Source organism: Molothrus ater, chromosome 1 (assembly GCF_012460135.2).
Source record: "Molothrus ater isolate BHLD 08-10-18 breed brown headed cowbird chromosome 1, BPBGC_Mater_1.1, whole genome shotgun sequence".
Lineage (NCBI taxonomy): Eukaryota > Metazoa > Chordata > Aves > Passeriformes > Icteridae > Molothrus > Molothrus ater.
Genome location: NC_050478.2, coordinates 149,033,166 through 149,059,460, shown reverse-complemented (window position 1 = coordinate 149,059,460; position 26,295 = coordinate 149,033,166). Strand labels below are relative to the sequence as shown.

The 26,295-nt window shown below is 39.5% G+C and overlaps 1 protein-coding gene across 3 annotated transcripts in view; it reads left to right on the top strand.

Moving 5' to 3' along the window:
- TRAPPC9 (trafficking protein particle complex subunit 9) overlaps positions 1-26,295 on the top strand; it is a 450,115-nt gene that overhangs the window by 971 nt on the left and 422,849 nt on the right. For 2 of the 3 annotated variants that reach the window (XM_036406474.1, XM_036406472.2), the window contains exons 2-8: positions 562-1,162; positions 10,107-10,252; positions 14,019-14,147; positions 17,972-17,998; positions 19,172-19,293; positions 20,971-21,096; positions 26,021-26,237. In XM_036406474.1, coding sequence (XP_036262367.1) covers positions 579-1,162; positions 10,107-10,252; positions 14,019-14,147; positions 17,972-17,998; positions 19,172-19,293; positions 20,971-21,096; positions 26,021-26,237 — 1,351 coding nt within the window. In that variant the 5' untranslated portion in view covers positions 562-578. The remainder of the gene's footprint in view (positions 1-561; positions 1,163-10,106; positions 10,253-14,018; positions 14,148-17,971; positions 17,999-19,171; positions 19,294-20,970; positions 21,097-26,020; positions 26,238-26,295) is intronic. The other variant, XM_054515230.1, reaches the window with a different exon arrangement.

Genomic DNA, 26,295 nt, shown 5'->3' with positions numbered 1-26,295 from the left:
ATGTAAAGGCAGAAAACATTTCCTGGTCCTTACTTGTGTGTGTTTTGAGAAAGCAAGACTTTGCTTTTCCTCAAAAATAGATGTTCTGGTTCTGATTTTCCTCTGCTTGACCACATGTGAACACTGACAGCTGTATAAAGTTTGGTGATCGTGATTTGGTACTTGTTTACACCTTACCCCACACAATTTTGCATATTTCCGCAATAAAATGGGACTGAAGAGCCTGAGTCTGACAGGCTCTCCTGAGCTGGTATTTCTGCCCAGTGGCTGTGGTAGAGACTTGTGTGAGCTGGCTTGTGTAGCTGCACAGGGAGTGAGATTCACTTGGAAAGACCTTATTTACAGAGTTTTATTTGATAAGTGACTAAAAGTACTCCTTGTGCACAGTGTAACATCAGTAGGTTGCATGGTTGAAGATTTAGTAAAATAATGAAACAAACAGTGGTGTTGTAGCACATAAATTCAGGTTGCAGAAGTGTTTAGCATCAAAGCCCTGCTTTGATCCTGCAGTCCCATGAACTTCTGAAGGTTAAAAAATAATACGCGTTTTTCTTCCACTAGCCTGCAGTTGATGCAAAATGAGTGTTCCTGACTACATGCAGTGTGCTGAGGATCATCAGACCCTCCTGGTGGTGGTCCAGCCCATTGGCATTGTCCCTGAAGAGAGCTTTTTCAGGATCTACAAGCGGATTTCAGCCGTGAGCCAGGTGAACGTGCGCGACTCGCAGCGAGTGCTCTACATCCGATACAGGCACCACTATCCCCCAGAGAACAACGAGTGGGGGGATTTTCAGACACACCGCAAGGTCGTGGGGCTGATCACGATCACAGAGTGCTCTTCAGCAAAGGAATGGCCTCAGACTTTTGAAAAATTCCACCTTCAGAAGGAAATGTACGGCTCTACTCTCTATGATTCTCGGTTGTTTGTCTTTGGGCTTCAAGGAGAGATTGCAGAGCAGCCCCGCACAGATGTGGCGTTTTATCCCAGTTATGATGAGTGTGAAACTGTGGAGAAGAGAATAGAAGATTTTATCGAGTCCCTCTTCATAGTGCTGGAGTCCAAGCGTCTTGATAGAGCCACTGATAAGTCTGGAGACAAGATCCCCCTGCTCTGTGTTCCTTTTGAGAAGAAGGATTTCGTAGGTCTGGACACCGATAGTAGGTAAGTAGCTGCTTTTGTCAGCTCACAAGTCTTAATAAAACCACATCTGTGGCACTTGCCAGCCTTTAGGATAAGCCTATTAGAAAGGACAAGGTGAGCCTTGTTCCAGCAGAGCTGTGCCCTGATCTTTCTGTGTCTCCTTGCTGTAGTTTTAAGAGAATTTCATGTGTAGTCTCACTGTATTTGATGTTCTGAGCTTGTTTTTATATATACATTTAATTGATGAAGCTCATCAAATAGCAGGAAGAAGTCACAGGAGTGGTTTGACAGATTCTGCTCTAATGGGACTTTTTGCTGGAAAACTTCCAATGTTTTATAGATATCCAGTATTAGTAAAAAAAATTCAGTTAGCATCAATGAAACCTATTTTATATCATGTTGAGTAGTAGTTGACTATCCTACTTAGTGTATTTTTTCTCTTTAAATCTCTGTCTGCCTTTTCATTCTATGAGACAATGACTGTTTATTTTGATGATGAAGTCCAGCATGTTTCCCTGTCCTTCTTTGTTTTATGTAATTATTTGTTATCACTTTTACCTGTCTTGTTTTGCTAGCTGTTTGGTTAGAGTTTTATCCCCCCATTTTTCCTTCCTGCTCATTTGCATATTCATCTGTCAGATTTCAGTGTTGTGTAGTTCCTTTGCAAGGGATAAGTAATTCTGGCTTGATAGGTACAGGCAGGTGCACAGTCTGTTTGCTATTTGCAGTCAAATCCAGGGAATGGAAGCATCCACCTTTCGTCCTGGCAGAGGTGGGGAAGCCCTATGAAAACTCAGGCTGTGAATGGACATAGTGGTGTTCATATCAGAGGTTTTTATTGTGTGTAAAAGCTCAGAGGTGTCCAGGCAGGTTTGTGAAGCTTTTAGATCAAATTAATCAGCTCTGCCTGCATAGTTGGTCCTGGCCTTGGAAACAGGAAGAAAGCATTCCAGGTTTCTAATTAGTTTGGAGCCTTTTCTTAAATTATCTGTGGTGGTTTGAAGGACCATCAGTACCCCAGTGCCCTGCTTCTCTTTGGTGAGCACTTGAACTGGCTCTGACTTGTTGGTCCCTGTTTGTCCCTGCACTATTCTTCAGTTATCAGTATGAATTACTGTGTTACTGCTTTTTGCATGTGGGTGGTAAAATTGAGAAGTTTGGACAAGCCTTTTTAGAATCCTGTCTTTAATTACTCAGTTTGAATGAAATTTGGCTAAATGTAATCAAAATTTCCTGTTCCAAATAGGTAGCAAATGATAATTGTTGGCCAGGAATCTCAAAATCAGAATGAATTCTGCTGTTCAGTTGTGTCTTCTAAAAAATTGTGATTTGGAAATGGTTTCTTAGATGAATGACTTCTGAGCAGTGGCTGTGTTGTTACTAGTGGGAAATACTCCTTGTGAGGTTCTGAGCTGGGGGGGAAATGGAGTGACAGCACAATGTGTGCCCACACATCTCCAAGCAGGTATTTGATGCTGTTGCAGTGAGGAATTCAAACAGATTCAGCGTGGTGCTTCAGTCCTTTGCAGAATGGAAGGTGTGTGACCCTGCCTGTAGACACAGGGGTTTATCCAGAGTTAATCACTGGCTCAGCTCTGCACACACCCTTGCTGGCAGGTTTGAATACCAAACAGGTTCTCTGTAAGTCTGGATCAATGCATGCACTTGAAATGTTTGCTGCACCGAACTGCTCAAAGAAAAGGTGTTAAATATTCTAATTTTTCAGTTCAGTAGTAAGAAAGTTCTTCAGTTCTATATTGCTGTGGAGTTGGTACTTCTGATTGTTATAAAACTTAGGATTTATACATTAAAACTTCAGAAAGCTGAATGAAAATGTATTTCTAGCTTCTCTGAACAGGAACCTTTCTAGGCACCTTTCATGTAGCCTGATGCCTCTCTGCCCTCTGTTCTAAAGAAACTCAGGTCCCTGAACTCAGATTAGTTTATTAAACTAACTTATACTTTCAAGCCAAAGTCTTTGGATGAGAGCCAGTGATAGTAACCTTGCATTTTATTATTTGTGAGTTTTTTTGGTGCTTGGATTGCAGTTCACAGGATTTTATTTTAGCACATTCCCTTCTGTAGTGACAGATTGACTAATTAAGGGAAAGCACTGCATACCAGGAGAGACAGGGCTAGAAAGGACATTCTCCAATCGAGAGCAGTTTCTGTTTTTTCTGGATGTGTAATTCTGTTCAGAGAGGGCTCAAGGTTGTTTGAATGCAGGAAATGGGTACATCTGGTAGAACAACTTTTGCTACTTTGTTGGTTTTGAGTCTGTCAGCATAATGATTTTTCAGAAAGAAATAAAAACATGATGATATTGAGATATTGAGGCAAATGAAGCAGCTTTTCCTAGAACAGGTGAAAATTTCTGAAGGGTTAAAGGCAAAGAAAGTCCCTTGATATTTTCTGTATACTTTCTGTCTATTTGCAATTTTGGTATATAATGTATCCTGACCTCCCAGTCAGTGTGCAACCAATTACCTAAAACCACAAATGTTCTCTGTTAAATAAATGTCAGAGAAGACACACTGTTCTTCTAACAGAGGATGTATCTCTGCTGCTGTAATTGTGGATACCTACTTAGGCTAAATAAACATACATTTTCCTATAATTTCTGAAATTGAAATTAAATGGCAGTGTGTAGCAAAGGTGTAATTAGATGTGTAGTGCAGTTGTAATCTGGAGGTATTGAGATGGTAGATTGAGGGAAATATGCTGAGAATTTACATGGGCCAAATAATTCTGATCACATGATTTGGAGACTAATTAAAACTATTGAACATGGTTTGTATCTTAAAATATACTTTTCTGCAAGTATTTTATGGTCAAATACTAATGTTAGTATTTATGTGATGATCAGGGCTTTATATATAAACCTGATCTTCTCCCTCACTCAGTTATAAGACTTTCATTGGGTTGGTTGCATGATAATTGCCCTGGAAGTAATCTGATTGGCTTCTTTTAGGATGCAAAGTTCATAAATTAGGAAGATGGATTATTATTTCAAATAAGGCAATTCTTGGGAAAAGTGAGGATGATCTTTGTCTTTTGCAAGTTGCTTGTATAATGAGCAGGAGAGACACTTTCCCAGAATTGACTGAGATGACAACATACACAAACTCACTGAATTTTGTGGGTAGAAGAACTTTTTTTGGCTGATAAAGAACATTATGTATGAAAAATAATGGGCCGAGTCCTAAAATGTTTTGAAGAAAGGTTGTCCGTGTTAAACAGAAATTGTAGGACTTGAGAGGCTGACTGTGGTTTAATTCCTGGAGCATTAAGCCAAGAAGAGATTTTGGCAAATTTATTGATTTTTTCTTTCTGTTTCTTCAGCTGTAAATTGGTTAAATATTTATGTGGTCACAGGGCTGCTGAGGATAGTTGAAAAAGTTTCTGAAATCAGTTGCACTTGATAGTTATTTGTAGAGGCTGGGGGATTGATGGAGAACAATGGAAACACATGTTCTCATGATGATAAAAATGTCCTACAAACTGAAAACTAGGAATTATATGTGCCAGAAATACTGAAAATCCCATTTGTTTTAAGTTTTCTATTTTATTTCTGTTTTCAGCTAAAAATAAACATACTTAAGTATGATTGTGAATCTACTTGGATAAGCTCATTTTAATGTTGTTTACATCAGTTTGTGTCTTAGGTTCTTTCTTTTTTTAATACTGGCATCATTTAATGCTGTGAAGGGATGAGGATGTAGGGCCCTGTTTACAGAAGTGTCATAGCTGGGATTTGTGCACTGATTTATCAAAGTTGATGATCTCAGTATGTGTATGTGGCTGTTAATTTTCTTTCTGTTCTCTGTCTTTCTAATTTCTGTTTTGTTCCTTTCTGTTTTTTTTCCCCCCCTTCTTCTCTCATACTGCCCTGTGAGTTTGTTGTTGGGTCTAAAAAGGTAGGATGTGATTGTGTATCTTTGAAAATAGTTAGCTTTTTTCCCATGTCCTGCCTCTTCACTTCGCCTTCATTGCATATTTTAGTGTTGCTTTTTATCTTTATTTTTTCAGTACACACAAAAATAATTGCTGCCTGGAGCCTCACCACTGCAGCTGCCCCCTTTTGGTGCATTTGGCAATTATATTTGGTAGCAATGCTGAGTTTTTTTGTAGGACACACATAGTCTGCTTAGGTGGCTGCTGGCCTCTGGAATTTGCTTTATTTTTTAAACTCCAAAGCCATGAAGCTGTTGCTGCCTGTGTTTGATTTCCGAATTCAAAAGTTCTGGCAGTTGATCCAATGCCGTAGCTGTGTCTCTTGAAGTCTGGATAATGTTATGATTGGTGACATCTTTAGCTCTGCATGCTAACTGGAATTAGTAGAACTTGATGGAAATTTTTGTTGGAGCATTTTGCATGAATACACTTTTGAGAATTGATTTTGCATGTTTCTTGTTTGTAAATTTAGCCAAATTTTGAGGATCCAGAAATTCCGTCAAACTTGTTTCTGGATGGTTTGTAGTGAAAATAAATTCTGTCTTCAAATATAACACTGTTGCACTAAATTTTCCATAAAATTATCCTGGGATCCTAGAAAAGAGCTGGAGATGAAAGAATAAAGCACATATCCTATAGAGCAAAGAAAGCAGAAATGAAAATTAAGTAGTTCTTCATAGTTCCTGGAACAGACTTACTGTCCTCCACTTTGAAGTGGTAGCAGTGGTCACTGGTCATGATTGTGGTGATTCCTCTGAATATAAGAGTGTGTTTGGTAGAGCTTCAACCCAACTAATTTTAGAAAATAAGATTTTAAAGTAGTTTTGTAGTCAATGGGATTTTTCTGTGTGGTGAGGACCTTCAGAAGAGGAGTTTGGGTGAGTGACACCAAGGAGCATTCCGTGGGTGGCCCTGCAGGAGGTGGCACTGCCTTCCTTCCCTGGGGATGTTTCTGAGTGCATCACACTCAGGAGAGGGTTTGTAGGGGGACACTTGGGGTGCTTCTTTGAAATTTCGTGTTGTAAATGATTTTCTAGAGGAAAAATTAATAGGAGCAGCTCTTGGCAGTAAGGTGCTGCAAGGAACTGGCCCAGAGAAAGGTTGTCCTCTTATCCTAGAGGAAGTAATTGTTCATTTATGTGGGCTTCTTGTCCCTAAATAGGTTAGGATTAAGCAGGAGAGAGCTGAAATATTTTAACAGGGTTTTAATAAAAAATAATTATGAGAGATGGTATCTGTAAGCTTCTCACTTTCAGGTTCTTCAGCTAAAGCTGTGAAGCAAAACTAGCTCTGTATTAAAATGAGCAATCACTTTATGCTGAGACATATATTATATATATATATAATGAATATACATGCAATAGGGCATTTTTCCCATTAAATTTGCACCCCAGGATGCACAGAAGAAACAATGAGTCCCTTGGACATGATTTTAAGGGCCTCATGTTGTAGAGACTGGATTTTTTTAAAAAGAGGCTTCCCAAATCTGAAGTGAATTAAGTTCTGCTGTCTGTGGAGAGTGGGTTTCGTTTCCATGAAATCTTTGCCTTTTGTCTTTTTGGACATACTTGAAGTAATTGAATTCACTGTACTTAATTGTGACTGCCTAATTAAGACAGTTTATACATTTGTTTGGTACAAACTTACTCTATAATTAGTGAGAAAATATTTTCCAAGAGGATGGCAGTGACTTGCAGGGACTGTAGGAGATTTATCCTGTCTTGGCAATACCTTGAAGAGCCTGAAAATAGGTGGAGTGAATTTGGTTTTTGAATAATTAATAGTAAATGTCTTCATCACCAGGAATAAATTATCTGGTTTTCTATAAATAAAGGAGAGTTTTTCAAAGAACAGTGGTTTTATGAGCAATATTTATTGATGTCTGGGTGAATAAATGCCTTCAAACTTCAGATATATTGACTGGGCATAAATCAGCAGCAGAATTAGTTTAGGAAGAGCTGATGGTGAGGCTGTGTGATTGAGACTATTCTGGTATCAGGTCCTGATTTAGGAGTCAGGCATCATCTCTTTTCCTTTGCTGTATGACTCATATTTATGAATTTAATCATCTGCTAGCTGGAAAATCTGGAAGAAAGCTTATAAAGTACAGTTTTGAGAGAATAAGAACTTTAATTTGTTCATAAACATAAAGATTGCTTGAAAGCATAGAGATAGAGTTGGAAGCAGTGGCATCTTTGAGAGGAATTATAGCTGGGTATGGAAACAGTGATTCTCCAATTCCACTACTTATGTAAAAAAACCAAAAAAAAGTCAAAGCAATTTAACATTTACAATGCTATTTTCATTCTGGAGTGCAGAGAGTAGGAAAATCTGATTTATAACCAATTTAAACTCTCCTGTGCAATGCTGACTCCAGATAACGACGGAACTTTTTGAGTTTGGAGTTATTTTTCTATAACTCAAAGCTCAGACTGAAATCTTGGTAAGATTTGGTGCCCTTCCATATTTCATACAGAGCAGCTTTAGTTTTCACATGGAATTTTCTTACATTTTTGTTCTTAAAAGATCCATAAAATACATACTTGTTGAAAAATAAAAGACAAATATTTCAATTCCTGACACATCTGAAAGATGAAGAACAACAACAATTGTATTGAGCTTCATTTAATGGCAACACCTTCACATCAATTGTGAATATGGTGTGCTAGATCAGAAAAGTGCAAACATTTATATGGGAATTATTTGTAACTTTTTAGATGGAGAGAAGCAATAGGAGACCTATTGCTTGTCTCCTTTTATTATTTCCTTTTTCTTTTTTTGTAGACAATAACACTGGTTCTGATAGCTTCTCTCTTCAGTTTTTATTAAGGCTATTTTCTGTACTTCTATATATCTTCTCTTTTTCAATTTCTGTCCCCTGTCCATATAAATCAGTAAATCAGTTACTTTCTCTTCATCTCCTTTTCCCAAACCAACTGCAAGGAATGAGACATTATTTGGTGGCTGAAAAGATGCTTCTCTGTGGTGTAAACTGCCCAAGCCAAACTGATAGCCTTGAAGGCAAATAAACCAGTGACATGGAATTGTTTGGATTCTTGCCATTCCTCCTGGCCTTTCTGCCTTCAAATCTAAAGGAAATAAATGAATGTCCTTATTCCTACCCTTACATTTCATATGTTCTGTGCCTCTTCTCCTTTTGTCATTTCTACATTACAGACCTCATGAGGACAGTTTGTTCAGATGCCTTATGGGGATTGTTTCAGTGACATTTCAGTTCCTCACTTGAAAAAAACCCCTCTGCCTCAAACCTGGTTTCATTCCATAACAGTGGCATTCCTCTTATATTCTGGTCTCACTCCAGGGAATAAGAGTTCAGCATCTGGAGTGGGGGTGTAACCGTAGGGTTTTTTTGGGTTTCTTTTTTGTTTAAAGTTGCTAAGTTCAAATAGTCTTGGTAACTTTTAAAAAAATCACAGGCTGGTTTGGGCTGGAACAAACCTTAAAGATCATCTCCTTCCAGCCCCTCTGCCATGGGCAGGGACCTTCCATTATTCCAGGTTGCTCCAAGCCCCATCCAACCTGGCCTGGACCACTTCAGGGATGGAGCATCCACAGCTTCTCTGGGCAACCTGTTCAACTTAATTTAAATTAAATTAATTAAATGGAAAAAGTATCACTACATCTCCTAAAAGCTCAAAGTTTACAACTATGTCAATCCAAGATGGTTCTTTGTATTTTTACCAGATTCTTTGGATTTAATGACAACAGCATCAATTCTTCTAATTAAATTTTCATTTTTGATTGACCTTTATTTTAGTTGAAACTATCCAAAGAAATAAGAGTTTATTTTTCCTCAGTGTGATGTTTGTAAACGTGCATACCTCTCTGGATGTACTTAGAAGACACGGTTAGAACAACAGGATATACTATTGAAAATAACATAGATAAATTAATAAAATATCTTAGTTCACATTTAAATTTCTTCCTCATAAAACAAGCTTATAATTATAGTGCAAGGACATTCTTGCTAGGGAATACTTTTGCAGGAAGGAGAAAAGGAGGATTGTTCATGGATTTGGGAGAGCAGAGTTGTTCTGAACTGTCTCTTAAAAACCATGAGGTGTTTTCCAAGTCCAGCATGTCTTGCTTTGCATCTGCTACTTTTTAAACTTTTCTTTAGCTGAAACGTACTAAAAAACCAAACAAAACAGTAGGATTAGTGCCTTTGTCACACAGGTTTATGGCCAAGTTGCCTTTTCAGCTGTACCAAGGTGTCTGTTGAATATATTCAGTAGGCTTTGTCTGTTCACTTGGGAAGAACATCACCGTTTATTTTAACATGTAAAAAGAGTAGGAGGAGAAACCCTGTCAGCTGTTGCCTGAAGCGATGGTGCTTTTTCACTCATCATCCCTTTAAAAGAAGGGGCTGGGAGCAGGGGGAGGTTTGTGAGTGAGGTCTGGGGGGGTCTGAGGGGGTTCTGGCCCCCGATACCTTTGGGCTGTGTGTGGAGAGGGTCCCAGCAGAGGAGACAGAGGCCCAGAGCAGGATTTTGGAAAGGTCACCTTTAATATGCTCAGAGCCAAAATGTGAGGGATTCCATGGGAAGCATCCATGGAGTTGTGGGATTTATTCAAGAACAGCTTCCTGGAAGCACAGGAACAATCCATCCCCTGCTGAGGGAAAGGAAAAAGGCAGAACAAGAGACTACCCTGGCTTAACAATGAGCTTTTGGGTGTACTGGAAGAGCAAAAAAGCAGCATATCAGCTATGGACAGGCAGCCAAACACTCACTGTAGTCTGCAGGAGCCTTGCTTTGCAGGTTTTCAGGGCATGTGACTCTAGCCGTGTTGCCAAAACGTGTGATACATTGCTTTTTCCAATATATCCTCACATTGTTGCTCCTTTTGCACATTACATTAGTTTGCTTCTAAGCAAATATGAAAGCTGAGAGTAAATCCATGTTGATGTGCTATGAAGGAGGGAAGAAAACTGCCTTGAGGTGTTTGTTATCCCAGAGCAGCATTCCTGAAGTGCACCTCTCTTTTGCAGACACTACAAGAAGCGCTGCCAGGGCCGCATGCGGAAGCACGTGGGGGACCTGTGCCTGCAGGCTGGGATGCTGCAGGATTCCCTGGTGCACTACCACATGGCAGTGGAGCTGCTGCGCTCTGTCAACGACTTCCTCTGGCTTGGAGGTATGACTGGGTGGTGGCACTTGTAATCCCAAGTGTGAAAAATGGGTATTTGATGTAAATATGGATTTTATGATTGGCTTTTCGCAAAGATTAAAATGAATATTGTGTGTGTTCTGTTAGAAAGTTAGGCTGTATTAAGTTTCTTAAGTAGTGTGTTCAAGATATAGTTTAGGTTATAACATAATGTTAAACTAGAAACTATGCTACATGAGATACTTTTTTTCTAAAGAAAGGACTTGCACCCAGTAGCAGCCACAGGACACCTGAATCTTTCAGAGAAAGAGAATTTATTGCTCCATTATCAGAAGAAACAAACTTCCCACCTCGCTCAATTAGGATGACGCTGTCAGGATTAAGAGGAAGAAGTTGACACTGACCAGACAGAATCCTGTGTTTGAATGGAATTTATGCATCATGTATGAATATGCAACAGGCTGTTGTTTTTAAGGGTTAATCCTCTGTTAACGTGTGTCCTTTTTCGGGCTTGTGCTGCCCAGAAAAAGGTACCTGGACTTCCATAACTCTTTGTTTCTATTGTCTCATATTGTCCTAATCCAAATTGTCCAAATTATTATTACTCTAATTATAATGCTATTTTTATAACCATTGTGAGTGAGGTCTGGGGGGGTCTGAGGGGGTTCTGGCCCCCGATACCTTTGGGCTGTGTGTGGAGAGGGTCCCAGCAGAGGAGACAGAGGCCCAGAGCAGGATTTATTATATACTATTATACTTTTAAAATCTTAAAAACAGGTGATTGACATTTTTCACGCCAAGTAAATCAAACTATCCTTTGTAATTTCCTGAGATGTTGTGAAAAGCAGTAATGATGTTAGTCACCAAAATCTGGATATCAGGTGTGAGTAATGTGAAAAATGCCAATCACTTTTTGGAATCTCTGCTGATCAGAGTGACCTTGAGATGCATTAGAAAGTCTTTTCCCAGCCCAGCAGTTGAAGGAGTCAGAACTCTTCTATTCTTGTTCTCAAGGTTGTTTATTGTTTTTTATCTATAAAATTCTTTCTCTGACTCGCTGAGGTCTGTCTAGCAGGTCGGGTTGAGCCACACTGCCTGCCTCAGAGGCGGTGTTCTCTTTTTATACTAAAAACTACGTGTACAGTGTTTACCATAACTTCTTAATACCTATCACCTATGTTAGAAAGTGAGCTTCTACTCTAAACTAATTAAAAGTGCCAACATCACAGCAGAAGATGGAGGCCAAGAAGAAGAAGGACTGGACACGCTTAGACTCTGCTACTTTGTCTCCTGAACCCCCATTCTAAAAACACTAAAAAATCTATTTTTCACCTTGTGATAAATTCACTGTCATTCTACTTAAGCTTTTGTATCTTGTCTTCACATAAGGTTGGTAACTTTTTCTATGGGTCATAATCAAAGTCACAGGTGTCTTGGGCTCTGAGCCCCCTGGCAGGGGTTCTGACAGTCCAGGACACCCAGAGGGATGTCTTGAACTCCCGACAATCACTTGTTTTTAAGATTTTAAAAGTTTAATAATAATAAAATGGTTATAAAAATAGCAGTATAATTAGAGTAATAATAATTTGGACAATTTGGATTAGGACAATATGAGACAATAGAAACAAAGAGTTATGGGTACATTTTTCTGGGCAGCATAAGCCCGAAAAAGGACACACGTTACCAGAGGGTTAACCCTTAAAAACAATAACTTGTTGCATACTCATACACCTCATACATGATGCATGAATTCCATTCAAACACAGGATTCTGTCTGGTCAGTGTCAACTTCTTCCTCTTAATCCTGACAGCGTTGTCATGGCTGAGCAAGGCAGGAAGAAGTTCATTTCTTCTGATAATGGGGCAATAAATTCTCTTTCTCTGAGAGATTTAGGTGTCCTGTGGCTGCTGTCTCACTGCGAGTCCTTTCTTTAGGAAAAAAGTATCCTACATAGCATAGTTTCTATTTTAACATTATGTTATAACCTAAACTATATTTAACACACTACTTAAGAAACTTAATACAGCATAACTTTCTAACAGAACACATACAATATTAATTTTAATACTTTCGAAAAGCCAATCATAAAATACGCATTTTTCACAAAGAAGGATGAAGTTGAAACAAAAATTGGTCAATAAGATGTGAGAAAGGAATGTGTTTAGGAAAACCTAAACAGGATAAATTGTGTTACTGTAGTAAAGCATGTACTTAAAAAAAGTTGTGTCTGATTTTTTCGTAATTCCTTGGAAAGTATTTGATTTTTCTTTACTGGGTTGTGTAGGTGTTTTAAAAATGTTTCCTATGGGTGTCTACTGTGGACTGTTAGGAAAAGACTTTTGCCTTTCCATCTCCTAAAGCTGCAAGTGTTAAACTTCCACTGGCATCATTTCCTTTCATATTAGGTGCCAGGATTTGCTTTTTTTCCCCTGCCTTTCCTCCATCCTTTCCTTTTTTTTTTCCATGCCTGCTTTTTGTTATTTATTGGCCATACAAATGATCCTTGAGCACAATTTCTGCTTCTCAGTTTCATACCCTTCCAGGACAATCACTGTCTCCAGTTCTGCTTTAAGTTTTCCCATTCCACGTGGAAACCATTTATCTTCCTAATGGCCCTGTAGATTACATACCATGAAAACCTTAACACCTTTTGACCTCCCATTTCTTTCCTTCTGCAATTCCAAAAACTTAAATGGCTCAAGATTCCTCAAATTCTACTTAGAGACCTCCAGAGGACTCTTCCAATCCAAATAGTCTGATCCAAATAAGTCCAATCCAAATAAGTCTGATCTGCTTTTCTTATGTCCAGTTACATCAGGTTGTTCAGGGACCTGTCCAATTGAATTTTAGGTATATTTAATTATGGAAGTTATACAGTCTTTGAGCAACCTGTTCTAACATTTTGCTGATTATACTTTGGAAAAAAACAACTACAAAACATAAATTGGTCTTAGCTTAAAGCAGAATTTCTTGTGTTCACTTGTGTTGACTCTCATCTGGTCCCTGCACCTCTGAGAAGCTCCTGCCTCCATCTCTTCCCTACTGGATGTTTTAAAGGCAGCAGGAGCACCAACCTTCAGCTGATTTTCCACCTGCTTTCCAGGCCAGCCTTCTCAATCTTCCTGATTTGGCTTCAAGCATTCTGTGGGAGACCATGTCCAAAGATTTTAGCCAAAATACACAACATCCACTGCTGTTCCTTTGTCCACTGAGCTTAGCATCTCCTCAGAGGGGGCAGTGAGGCTACCAAAGGCTGATTTCTCCTCAATAAATCGATGTGAGCTGTTCACAGACACCTTCTTTCACTTTATGTGCTTCCAGCAGGATTTCTCTGTAGCCTCTCCAGGGGGCTGATATTGACCTATCTGTGCTGGTACTTCCTTCTCAAAGAAGATGACATTTCCCTTTTCCCAGCCACTAGAAACCTCCCCCAATGAGCATGAACCTGTTGGAGGTGATCAGAGAGTGCCTTTACCTTGGTCAGCTCTCTTGGCTTCTTACCTGCTTTTGTGGAATTGCATCCACTTGGATTAAGTGCTTCTCATGTGAGCTTCCTCTACTGTGACAAGTTCTTACTCCTGCAGATTCTGTCAGTGGGTTGGGGCAGTGTGGGCTCTGAGGGTGAACACAGATGTGAAAAGCACATTGAATATCAGAATTTTCCATGGGCTTTGTCATTAGATCTCTAATTTGAGGCACATTTTGTTTGTGTAAATGGACTTCACCACAGGGTACTTCACTTCCTGCAAATGTCTCTGCTAACCTGCTGGCTTTTTGTCCTTTTCTCTGCAGCTGCCCTGGAGGGGCTGTGCTCAGCATCTGTCATCTATCACTACCCAGGTGGCACTGGGGGTAAAGTTGGGTCTCGCAGGGCCCAAGGAGGTTCTCTTTCTGCTGAGGCAGGGAACAGGCACAGGCCAGGTAAGGATGGCATTTCTGTTTTATTCTCTCTGCCACCACATCTGCAAACTTCTCCCTACATCCTGACTGTGTAAAATTATACAGATGACAACATTAATCAGAGGAGGGAGGTTTGGGGAAGAATTTGGTTTTTTTTTCATTTCCAGATTTTTGCAATTACTTTTCTGTTTTGGTGTTAATGTCAACACATATGCTTTGCATAGAATTGCAAAGCTTTTGATTTCTTCACCTGATTGTTAGTAGTGTCTGTGTGTGTTTGAATTTTGCTGGAGGAGATGCAGACAGTTTTCATAAAATAGGATCTGGCAGGGCTGTTTGTATTAAAAGAATTAAGTTGGGTACATTTTATTCAGGGTTCTTTTGCTACTCTAAAGTCAATGACTAACAAATAGATTTTTTAAAATGAAATGCTGATAAACCAACATAATTTTTAAGATTTAGTATACTTTTTCTAAACTCTTGGACTGCAAAGGAGATGGCTGAGGAGAAATATGAGAGCAATCTGTAATACAGTGAACATTGTTGAAAAGGATGGGTAGGGATCACAGGCTCAGTGTTTGTTTCCAGAGAAGAACTGGAGGACATCAAACAGAGCTTAGCAGATGGAGAAGCAGATGAAATGAGTTACTCTTTATCCAGCCCCCAGGTATGATGTGGAACTCCTTGCATTCAGAGGTGCCAGATCTGGTGCTGTGTGTGAGAGGCAAGGCTGCTGCAGCTCCATGGCCCCAGGTCCAGGCAGACAGGAGGCTGAGCAGGAATTCCCAGCAGGCCTGGAGAGCACAGAGGGAACACAGACACAGCCTCAGTCTGTCCAGGAGCTGGCACTGCTCTGCACCAGCTGCTGGCACCTCAACCCACAAGGCTGAGAGCCAGAGCCCATTGCAGCTGTTGGTGCTTAGACCAGCACACACACATGCCCTCCCCTCTGCTTTCCCATGCTTGGTCCCTAAACTGCCTCAGTCCCTCCTTCTCTTTGTCTTTGGCTTGTCCCCTACACGCCAGAAGGAATCCCAGGATGTTCTTTCCCTCCAGTGAGCCCCATATCCCTGTAGGAGTGACCCCCCAGTCTGTCTGTAAGGGGATCCAGAGACTTGCTGGGGTAACTGAGCTGGGCTTCACCGCCCCCCCCGGCTCTGGTGGCTCTGATTTGGTTATTGGGGTTCAGCTGATGGTCACTGATCCTCTCCACTCCTCTGTGGTTGTGCAGATGGGCCTGTCACATAACCTGACTCTTGTCACATGGTGTTACAGCTCCTGAAAGGCTCCGTGGCCTTCAGGAGAGGCTGGGCTGGGGTAGGAAAATGGAAATCCATTGATTAATGGGAGCTCCACAGGCCTGTGGGCTAACCCAGCACAGCTGCTGCTGTGTAAGCATTCACTCAGGACTGAAACATAGCTGGGTTTCAGTGCTGGTTTTAAGTTCTCTTTTGTGCACTGTGGTCAGAATTAATTCCTTCATCTAAAAGAAGGAATCTTTCAGATCCACCCATCTTTATTCTTTTATAAGTCACAATCTAGTAAACACTTGCTTTGTATTACCTTTATTATGAACTGTGTGTATTGAAATCAGATAATTGTGATAGTAAAATTACCTTATTTCAGGACAGAATACTAATTTTTATACAATACCTAGTCATTAAAATCTGTGCATTTGGTCCCATGACCTATGAATGCATTTTACATTGGCTGTTACAATTTCACCTGGTTAGTGACCTTTTCAATGGATATTTATCAGGAATGCTGCAATCTGTTTGTTTGTCATGGGTACTCCTGGTTACTAAAGAAGGTAACAAATAAGTAACAGCTATCAGAATAATTGAATTAATTTTGGGTGTATTATTGCTGGTTTCTATTTAAGTTGTCTTGTATTTCAAAGTCCAGTTTGCAAACTTGTTACTGTAGTTGTATTTTAAAAATTTTTTTGTTTCATATGAAAAGATTTTTCAAAGGACTTTTCTGTGAAGAGAAATTGATTACAGGTTTTTTTTTTTTTGTCATCCTTTGCAGACAAAAATATTACTTTGTGGCCATTAGATACTGTTCCCTAAGTCTAGTTATGATCTCTGTGTTTGGTGTGAACTGCTGAGCTCCCTCTGGCCAAACAGCTGTTGCTGAAACTTTTCCTACAAAGTTTCTGAAAGTTTCTTTTTATTGCCTATTCCTGAGTCTGCAGTGCCTTTCATTTTAAATCCTTTCAAACTGCACCTTTGGTTATAGTCTCTTTCACTGTAATTGATTTTGTGAGGACACTGCTCAATCTGGGGAACAAATTCCACTGTATCTTTCTGTGGGATAAAGCCAGAAAAAAAAGGGATTCCAAATTCTGCACAAAGAAATGCCACACTTGGAACTGAAACTTGTGCCTGATTTTGAGGTGTGTAGATGTGAGAGTTACATTTAGTGCTTCCTCTTGTACCTGGAATTGCACCTCTTGTACTTCAGCCTTCAAAGGATGAAGTTTCCTGCCCATATCCAGCCAATAGAAACATCTTCCTCTGGAATCCCTTGTGATTTCCGTCCTTTGGCAGTTTTAGGCTGCAGCACAGGACCTGGTCAGCAGATGGGGTATCTGCTTTATGTAGAAACAACTTTGGAAAGAAAGTTCCAAATTACAACTGAGCTTCTGCTCTGTGCTGTGGCTGCCCATCCCTGGAAGTGCTCAGGGTCAGGTTGGGTTTTTGAGCCTCTGCTCTGGTGAAGGTGCCCCTGCCCATGGACAGGGGGTTGGAACTTGATGGTCTTTAAGGTCCCTTTCCAAACCATTCTGTGAGAAGGGTGCTTTGACTTCTCAGGTATCTAAACCCTTTTGTTTGTATGGGGACAGATTTAGGCTGTGTCCCCTGGAATTCCTGGATGTGTCTCTGCAGCCTTCAGTGTAAAGGAAGATTCTGAGTTGCTCAGTTCCTCCAGGCCAGGAAATCTGGATGTGATGTAACAGTTGTGGGATTTGTATGTCAAACAAGATGAGTCTGGATTGCTTTATGCTTAGGTCACTGGCTGGTCTGGATTTCTCGACTGGATTTTATTTGTTGAGAGTTCTAAGATCTTGAATTTGTTGCTTTTTCCCCAGGCAGAATTATGACCCCTGAGTGAAGTGTTGGTGTATATTTGAATCTAGATCTAAATCTCTGCTTCACTTGTCTGGAATCTGAGCAAGTCAACTGAAGGGAGGGTCTCTCTTGCTGATAAAATAATTGTTTTTGACTGCTTAACCCTTGAGATGAATAATTTTCTTGTCATGTTTAACCAAAGTTTAGGGCAAGGTGTTCCATACTGGTAATCCAACTCTGCAGTACTCTTGGCAGCTCTTACATGGACAGTCTGGCTTTTTGGCTTGACATGACTCAATTATTCAGAAAATTAGATGGAGAGAAATGAATGATAATTAAAAGGGATAAAATTACTTGGAAATTTTATTCTAGAGTATTGTGCAGATTAAATGAGCTCCCACAAAGAGATAGAAGTATTGTAGGTCCTGGCATGAATACTAAGTGGACTGTAATGGAAACTTGCTGACCAAAACAATAAAGATAAAGGAAAAAATAGATGGATTTAAATTATATACTGCAAATTCTGAAATTCTTCTTAGTGTGTCTTAGAACTTATTGCAAATTTATAGACTTTTACATTTATTTATTAACAAAATGAGATTTAACATATGGGGACTACTTGAATTATAATTGGTAGTCCTTCACAACAGCAGTGATAACCCTGATGAATCCGATGATTTTGTTCAAGCCTGATGTTATAAAAGATTATAAGAACTTACTTTGCTGGCTCTATTTAAGGCTGAAAAAAATCATTTTTGTTCCTCCTTTTAGGGGCACAAGAAGTTCTCATTGATCCAGGTACATTATTTTTCTGCATGTTTCCAAAGTATTTTCTTGTATTACTTGATGTGTTTTGCAATTGTATAGTTATTGCCACTTGCCAAAACTAGTAATGATCCCTGATGCTTCAGTTTTTGGCTATAAATCTTGAGAAATTATAGAGACTGAAGGGTAACTGGCACAAAATAAATGCTGTAGTTCTGTGATTGTGTCTCAATAAATTCTAATCAATAGGATTTCTTTCCGTGAGTAGTGAGGATTTTGAAATATTTTTGAAGTGACCAACATGAATGGTCCTGTGGTTCTGTAGTGTCATGGTGCTCCCTCAGTCATCATGAACAAACATCTTGCACTTCCATAAAAATAATCTTAGTCTCCAGATGTGCTTGGTCTGATTCATTAAGGTTAATGAGCATATTAAAAAGTTCCCTTAGCATTTAAATGTGTAAAGAAACATTCTTTCTGCTCCCTGAGAAAAATTCAGAAATACCTTTCACAGTAGTTTTTAACTGTCTGTTGACAGTTAGGGCCAGCTCTGAAATACAGAGATTTTTTTTGCCATTTTTGCAGAGAAACCTCTTGGAGAAGCCAATTAGTGTATAATCCTAAATAAATTACAGTATAATGCTGCAGATTAAGTAATATGTAAGAAGGTATTGAGCCTTGCCAAGCCTTTGATATGTTTCCACTTTTATGATGTTAACTCTAATAAAATAAAATTCTAAAAATAAAATTTTCATGTTCTTTCTAATACCCCAGATTTCCTTGGCATCTATTTCAAATTCTTATCCCTTATATAGACCCTTCTGTCTCTTGCCTTCTTTCTTATATAAGAAAACCATTTTCTTACTGTTTTGTCTGAGCCTTTTTTTTTCCTAAGGTGTGCTTTAGAAACACAGTTTTAAAGTAGAAGGAGGAATAGTTCAAAGATTAAAACTGGCTATTCAGATGTGGCCATGATATAAGTTTAGCAATCTGTATTTTACTCAAAGTCTAAACATTCAGATAAGGGCTAAAAATCATGAATGTATATTTTTTTACTAAGTGAAAGATTATTTCCTTTCTTTCTAGGCAGGGCAAGTGTACCTTGTGTATTCTGTGTCAAACCTACAGCATACCCTAGCTTGCTTTTTAGATATTTAGCATTTGCCAAGAGTCCCTGTGCTCATTTCTGACCCTGTTCTGTTCCAGGTGCTCTGACTTCCAACGGCATCAATGCAGATACCAGCGCTGAGATAGGACGTGCCAAGAACTGCCTGAGTCCTGAAGACATCATAGAAAAATACAAAGAAGCCATTTCTTACTATGGCAAGGTAATCCTGGTTATTTATAAAGGAACACTTTAAGTTCTTTTCAGCCATGAACTGCTGAGGCTTTGGTTTTGGGGGATCTTTTAAAGCATGGCAGTGAGGTTTGTAAAACAGCTTCCAGCTCTGCTGGAGCACTTTTTAGGTTTTTGTGCAAATGCTCAGAGCCTGAGATGGAAAAGGAACTTAATGTCTGCAGTCATAATAAGAAAAGGAAAAGAATTGTTTTTTGCTGTGAAAATAGTGGCTCAGTGTCTACATCAACACTAAAGATAAGTTTGATTGTATTGCAGTGGAGTTATTTAATCACTTTTTAATTTCAGGTGTTTCTCTTGTTTGATAATGTATCTTTAGACTAAGCTTATAAATATTTACTACAGGCATTTTCATGTCCATGTTAAAGGGAGACTCTCCAAGTGAAACAATTTCAATTGTGTGCATGAGTTAATTTATGATCAGGAGCAATGAAAGGTGATGATTCTGGGCACAGTGTCAGATAAATTAGAATCCATCAGTAAAACAATAACTGTCAAGGATGCATTCAGCTTTTTAATGTTACCTTAAGGGTACATTGCTCATCTTGAAAGGGTGTGATGTCTCTAGGAGTGTAAAATTATTGGACTTAGTTGGGCTTAAGGCAGGATATTTATATTTTGATTATTTATAATATGCACTGTGCTCTCAGCAAGTAATAACTGTGCTTCACTGCAGCTTCACTTGAAATAACAAAGAGATTTGTGTCAGGACTGATTTATAACCCTTCAAGACAAGCACAGTTACCTTCTGTCTGTTCCAGACCTACAGAGTAACTCCTTGCTCTAATGCTGAGGAAGCAGCACTTTCTGCAGACTTCTTATGTTCTCACTCAACTGAAAAAACTTCTGCAGCACCTTCTAAAATAGATTCAATCTCCACTGATTTGCTTTTGCTAATATAAATGCATGAGAGAGGAATATGTGACAGCTTTGCTGGTGTAACTCTTGCATTTTTTTATCGAGATTTCTTTCCCCCATTGGTTTTCAAATACAAATACCTGAAGAGAGCTTAACTTCAGCAGAAGGTGGGCCAAATCAAATACCTACTATCAGTGTTTTTTGAGGAAATTACCAGGCCAGATTGTCTGGCTAGAAAATTGCCTGTTTGTTATCTGAGCACAAACAATTCAATGCACATCTGCATTGTCTCCTTAGCTTCCTTAAGCAAGCTAAATCACTAAACAGTCATTTACAGCAAATGTTTTGTAAACAAATATTGGAACAGTCAGATGGATTTCTAATTCTCTCATCAGGAATATTGTTTTAACTAAAGAGAAAATGGATGCAGCAATAAAAATATTTGCATTGTAAAGGTAGAATTTATTTGCAGACACAGCACCACAACCAACCATTTATATGAAGTTATCCCAAATGGTTCCAATATTCCCAGCTTTTCTCCTCACCTGAACTCTCAAAATGAGAGCAGTGAGTGAAGAGGGTGAAAGCAGCTGTTTTGCACAATAATATTTTAGATGACACCTTAACTTTCACTTGGGCATATGTTGATGATTTAACAGTGTAGTCATTAGCATGAAGGAATTGCTGGGTTTGGAGGATGTGACAGCTGATTTATGTGCTGAGCAGAAATGCTCATAAAATCTAACAGGTGCAATATTTCAATATTATTTTAATTTTCTCCCTCTCCAAGTACAAGAATGCTGGGGTGATTGAACTGGAAGCTTGTGTGAAGGCTGTGAGAGTCCTGGCAATGCAGAAGAGGAGCATGGAAGCCTCTGAGTTTCTGCAGAACGCAGTTTATATCAACCTTCGGCAGGTCAGTTGGAAAGTCCAGGTTTCTTTCTCTTGTCATTTGACAGAATATACTGAAAATTACTTAGATTCAGGAGACTCCAGTTTATTTTCTGTACCACTGCATTCCTTCTGACGAGAGCTTGACTTCTGAGGATTTTCACATCTGTGAGTCTGGGTTACAAGGTATTGAGAGTTCATCTAAAAACATGAGGACTTAGTTTGAGATTAAACTCTGTTGCTTCTTCTCCCTTGTGAAGGTTAAAAAAAATCCCATTGTTGTTCTCTTGTGATGCTGTACTAGGGAAAAACAGCTGCCTGGGATGGCTCTGCAGTGGATTTTAAAAATTTTCTTGATTGCATCTCATTCAATGGAACTGAGCAAATCAGGAATGGCCTGTTGCAGAGTGAGCTGAAGGGTCTGATTAGTGTTCTTAATCAACTGAATTTTTGCTGTGTAGTGCAAAGTCTTAATTAAGCCAAATCAGAAAGGAATTCAGGAGGGAAATCAGTGTTTGGAGCTGTGTGGAAAGTGCTCAGTATCACCACAAAAACAACATTAACACTTGAGCAGTGTCTTAAGCTTGGTGTCACTGCTCACAGAGTGATTGCTGTGGTTGAAAGGATTAATAAAAAGCTGTTAGGTTTCTTAATGGTTTTTGGTTTTTGCTCATTACATCTTGGTAAGATGAGCATTTTGAATTCACACCATTGACCTTATTAGGCCCAGACAGGGACAGCAGATTTATGAGAGAGGTAGAACACTTCCTTTCATTTTCTAAGAATCCTTTCTCTGGAATAAATTTTCTAACAAAGCATTAATGAGACAATAATTAATTGGTAAGCTGTCATAAAAATCATCAGTCTTGTTAGACAGTGCCTTAATTGCCATAATCCTTGTAGTGCTAGAGGCCCTCTTTAATTCTCTAACCTGTTTTTTTGCTGGCAGTTCTGCACCCTTTGTTATTCACCCAAACTCTTGTGCTGGTGCTGTTATTCTTGTTGCCTGCAAACTCCAAGATTGTTGTTGTTTCTTTTTCTGGAAGCAATTAGTGCATTAAGAGAATACTCAGTTCTCCCTGACACCACTGATATTGCAACTTTCACTTCTTACCAGAGGAGACCTGTTATACCCAGTGTCTTGGTTTGAAGGACAGGTGTCTGACAAGGAGGGAAGGAACCTCTCTTGGAATAGAAAATGTGAACCCCTTCCCTCCAAATAACTCTGAAAATCTGGGGCTTTCAGGCAAAGACCTGGGAAAAGTAATCACAGTTCTTCACTGCTGTGTGTACCCTCACCCCCTGGCCAAAATCTCTTGGTGTTTTTGCCCTTCCCAAAGAGAAAACCCCCCAGGTGAGAGAGGAACCAGCTGCACCCTTCCCCACCTTGCCCATTTTTTTTGGTCACCCTTAAGTCCTGTTCCTTATTGTCTCTTACCAACAGATGGCACAAAATTCCATGAGAGAAAGAAGCAAAAGGAGAAATCCTAACCCCTAACACACAGTGAATGGCAAAGTACTTGCCACTTCAATAGTTGATATTTATTGCCTAATAATACACAAACACAAAGATTGGCAACATGAAAAACAGACCCTGATCTGAGCTGCCAGTGAACCTGCAGCCAGTCCAGCCCAAAGCAGTTCAGACTGGATCTCTGCAGGGCTGGGAGCAGAGTTTGTGTTGGCATCATTGTGTGAAATAACTGTAGGATAATCTTTCCAGGGCTGGAAATGTGTTTTCCTTAAAGAGAGCTGTGGCTGGGAATTGTATTTACAGCTTTTTAAGATGTAATGTATGAAGCATGGAAACAAATAAGAGTTGTATTTATAATTTGGACTAACTCATGAGGAGGAGTCATCTTGGGATAGCTGAGGGAATAAACTGTAGGACAGACAGTGTTTTTCATATGTAGGTAAATAGAACATCAGCACAACCAATATTCTGCAGCAGAAAAAACACCTCACAGGTTAAAGTGTAAGACTTATAAACAGGAAAACTAGTTCCTATCCATAAATTTAATTTCATACTCAGTCTAGTAATATCATGTAATTGGTATTTTCTGATGAGCTGCAGGGTAATAAGACTTAACTTTGCATCCAGTTATGAGGAATAAATTGTAAAATATAATTACAGAGAAAGTGAGATTATAAAATTTTAATGTAGTAAGGAATAATTAAAAAACAAATAAAAAGCTTCATTCTTTGAAAGCCTGACTTGAAACAAGCCTGAGGAAAAACTCTATTACCTGAAGAGTGACCTACAGCCTTTCCAGGTGCAGTTGTAGTTTTGTCTGGTAGAGCAGTCAAATAAAAATTAACCAGGTGGAAATAATGCTGTGCTTCAGGTGGTGGCTGTTTTGCAGTCACTTTACAGGCATTAAGCTTTTATAAATTTGTGAGGTCAGGAAAGATGTTTGTAGGTGCTGCACCAATGGCCTGCAGAATGCCTGCTGCAATCTTCCCAGAATTAATTACTTGGAGTGTCTGGGTGGGTTTTTTCTCATTTTTCTTCTTTCAAATTCCTGGATGGTAACACATAACTGTTTGTGCTTAGGAAAATGCAATTTTGCTGTCTTTGTGGTGATGAAAAAAAGGTTTTCTGCAGCTGAGGAAAATACTTGATTAACTCTGGGGACAACCATTAAGCAACAAGTTATGTAACAGTGGTAAAAACTTAGATATGATGAAAATGAAACTTTCTGGGAATCTACTGCCTCTCTCATAGTAATTCCAATTATTAGTGAGTGCTCCTGTCTACCTAAAGAGCATTGCCCTGTCTTTTATCATCCTAAAGAATTTAGTGAACATTGTCAGTATTTGTATTTGAGGAATAGCTTTTGATAGGGTTTTTTAAAGCTTTGTTTTTTTGCTTTATTTCCTGATCATGTGCTTGTGCCCTTTTCAGCTTTGCTGCCATATTTTTCATTGTTCTAACCTGTTAAAAATGACATAAATAGGTGACTTCAGTATGATACCTCATGTTCTTTCTGAGTGATTGCTTTTGGGAACTATGGTAACTTCTCCAATTTTTTTCTGTGTTTTCCTTTTGTGTTTTCTGTTTTTTCCAGCTCCACTGGTTTCTGAAAGTTTTCACCCTGGTGCAATTACCTTTTTTCACAACTCATGATATACAGGGCTTGGTCTTAGGGATGGGTGGTACTTTTGTGTCAGCACTGTCTTGTGTTGTCATTTCTGAAAAAATAGGAATTTCAGCTTCAAAATTTGTCTGAAACGCTCTAAAATGCTTTGCTACTCTGTGTGTTTCTTCATATCCTGAAGTACAAAAATTTGAACTGTCAGATAAGGTCGTGGTGCCCTGTGATAACTCCTCTTTGATGTGTCTCATATCCCTGTGTCCAAAATTAGAAGTGACTTTTGAGAACAGACTGCTTTTTGTAATTATATCAGGATTTGAGTGGCTAAAAGACATTTTGAAGCTCTGCTTACAAGACCTAATCCTTTCTGTAAAAACCAGCCAGTGTGGTGAGCAACTTCCCTTTGCCTGTCCAAGCCTTTAAGTGCCTGAAGTTAAGCAGACTGATTGATACTTCCAGTTTTGAAGAATGAGTTGCTGTTTCTGTCCTTTAGGGCTATTTTTGGGTGAAGTTTGTCACTTGAAACACTTTGCAAAACGTGTTGGCAGTTTTAGAGTAATTTCAAGTACGTTTTATCGCTTTTGATTGTGCCAGATTCTGTGCACTAGGTGTCAGCATTGCTCTGCCTGCTGGTTCCTGGGACAGAGAGCAGGAATCATCCAGAGTTTCTGTGGCAGTCTCTTCATGGCTGGCTGACTCCAAAGCAAGATTATCATTCAGGCCAGAGGCAAAAAGAATTAAGTTACCTGGGACTTAGGCCAATAGACTGATAAGCTAAAGGAGCACATGGTGGTAGTTCCTTATCAAGTTGGTTTCAGCTTTAAGCCTAACAGGACTTTAACTAAATTCCACCTCACTTGTGTGCAAGTGTATCATGGAATTGTTTAGGTTGGAATAGAGCTCAAGACCAACCATTAACTCAGCACTGGCAAGCCCAGCACTAAACCATGTCCCCAAGTGTCACAGCTACACATCTTTTAAAGCCCTTCAGTGATGGTGACTCCACCATGTCCCTGGGCAGGCTGTTCCAATACTTGACTCAGTGAAGAAATCTGTGTCTTTCTATGACATTTTGCTACTTTACCATTATTTTTTTACCTTGTTGGGAAAAGCTCCCCTTGAACTCACTGCTTCCCTCCAAAACTTGCTCATGGTGAGGCACTGGCGCAGGTTTGCCAGAGGAGCTGTGGATCTCCCATCCCTGGGACTGTTCAAGGCCAGGTTGGATGTGGTTTGGAGCCAGTTGGTTTAGAAAAAGACATTCCTACCCATAGCAGGCAGTTGGAACAAGATGATGTTTAAGGTCCCTTCCAACCCAAACCATTTTATGATTCTGTGATTCAATCTCACGGTGTATAAATCACAGTGCGGTTTCATGGAATGAAAAATTTGTGGTTTACAAGATTAGAGACATAAAAATCCAGACAGTAGTTGCTTGCCTTCATAGCCTGAGATTTCAAGATTAGATTTAATCTTCAAGGGATGAAAATTTTAGTGAATCAATAAATCTTGGAAGTGGAATATTTTTGCACTCCTTTCATTCACACCAATATCATGTTAAGTATCTTCCGTAAAATGTGGAGCTGTTTAGCTGTTACTGACTGTTTTGACTGTTTACTTGTTAGTACCACTTACAAATAAAGTTGAAGCTGCAGAACTTCATCTTTGCAGTTTTTATTAACAGTTGAACCAAGCTTAACTTTCCCTGGCTGCAGAAGCTGTCATGCCTGGCTACGTGCAAATCCCTGCCCTTCTGCAGTGCCAATGTCTGCTACTCCTGTTTGTTTTTTAAAACTCAGCACTTAAAATCTTTGCTCAAAACGATCCCTTTCCTCCTTTCCTTTGCAAGTGCAGCTCTCAGAAGAGGAGAAGATCCAGCGTTACAGCATCCTGTCAGAGCTGTACGAGCGCATCGGGTTCCACCGCAAATCGGCGTTTTTCAAGCGCATCGCGGCCATGCAGTGCGCGGCGCCCAGCATCCCCGAGCCCGGCTGGAGGGCCTGCTACAAACTGCTGCTGGAGACCCTGCCTGGCTACAGCCTCTCCCTGGACCCCCAGGACTTCAGCAAAGGTCAGTGGGATTGCCACTTAGCTGGCTTTCCATAATCATTTCCTTGAGAGATTTCATC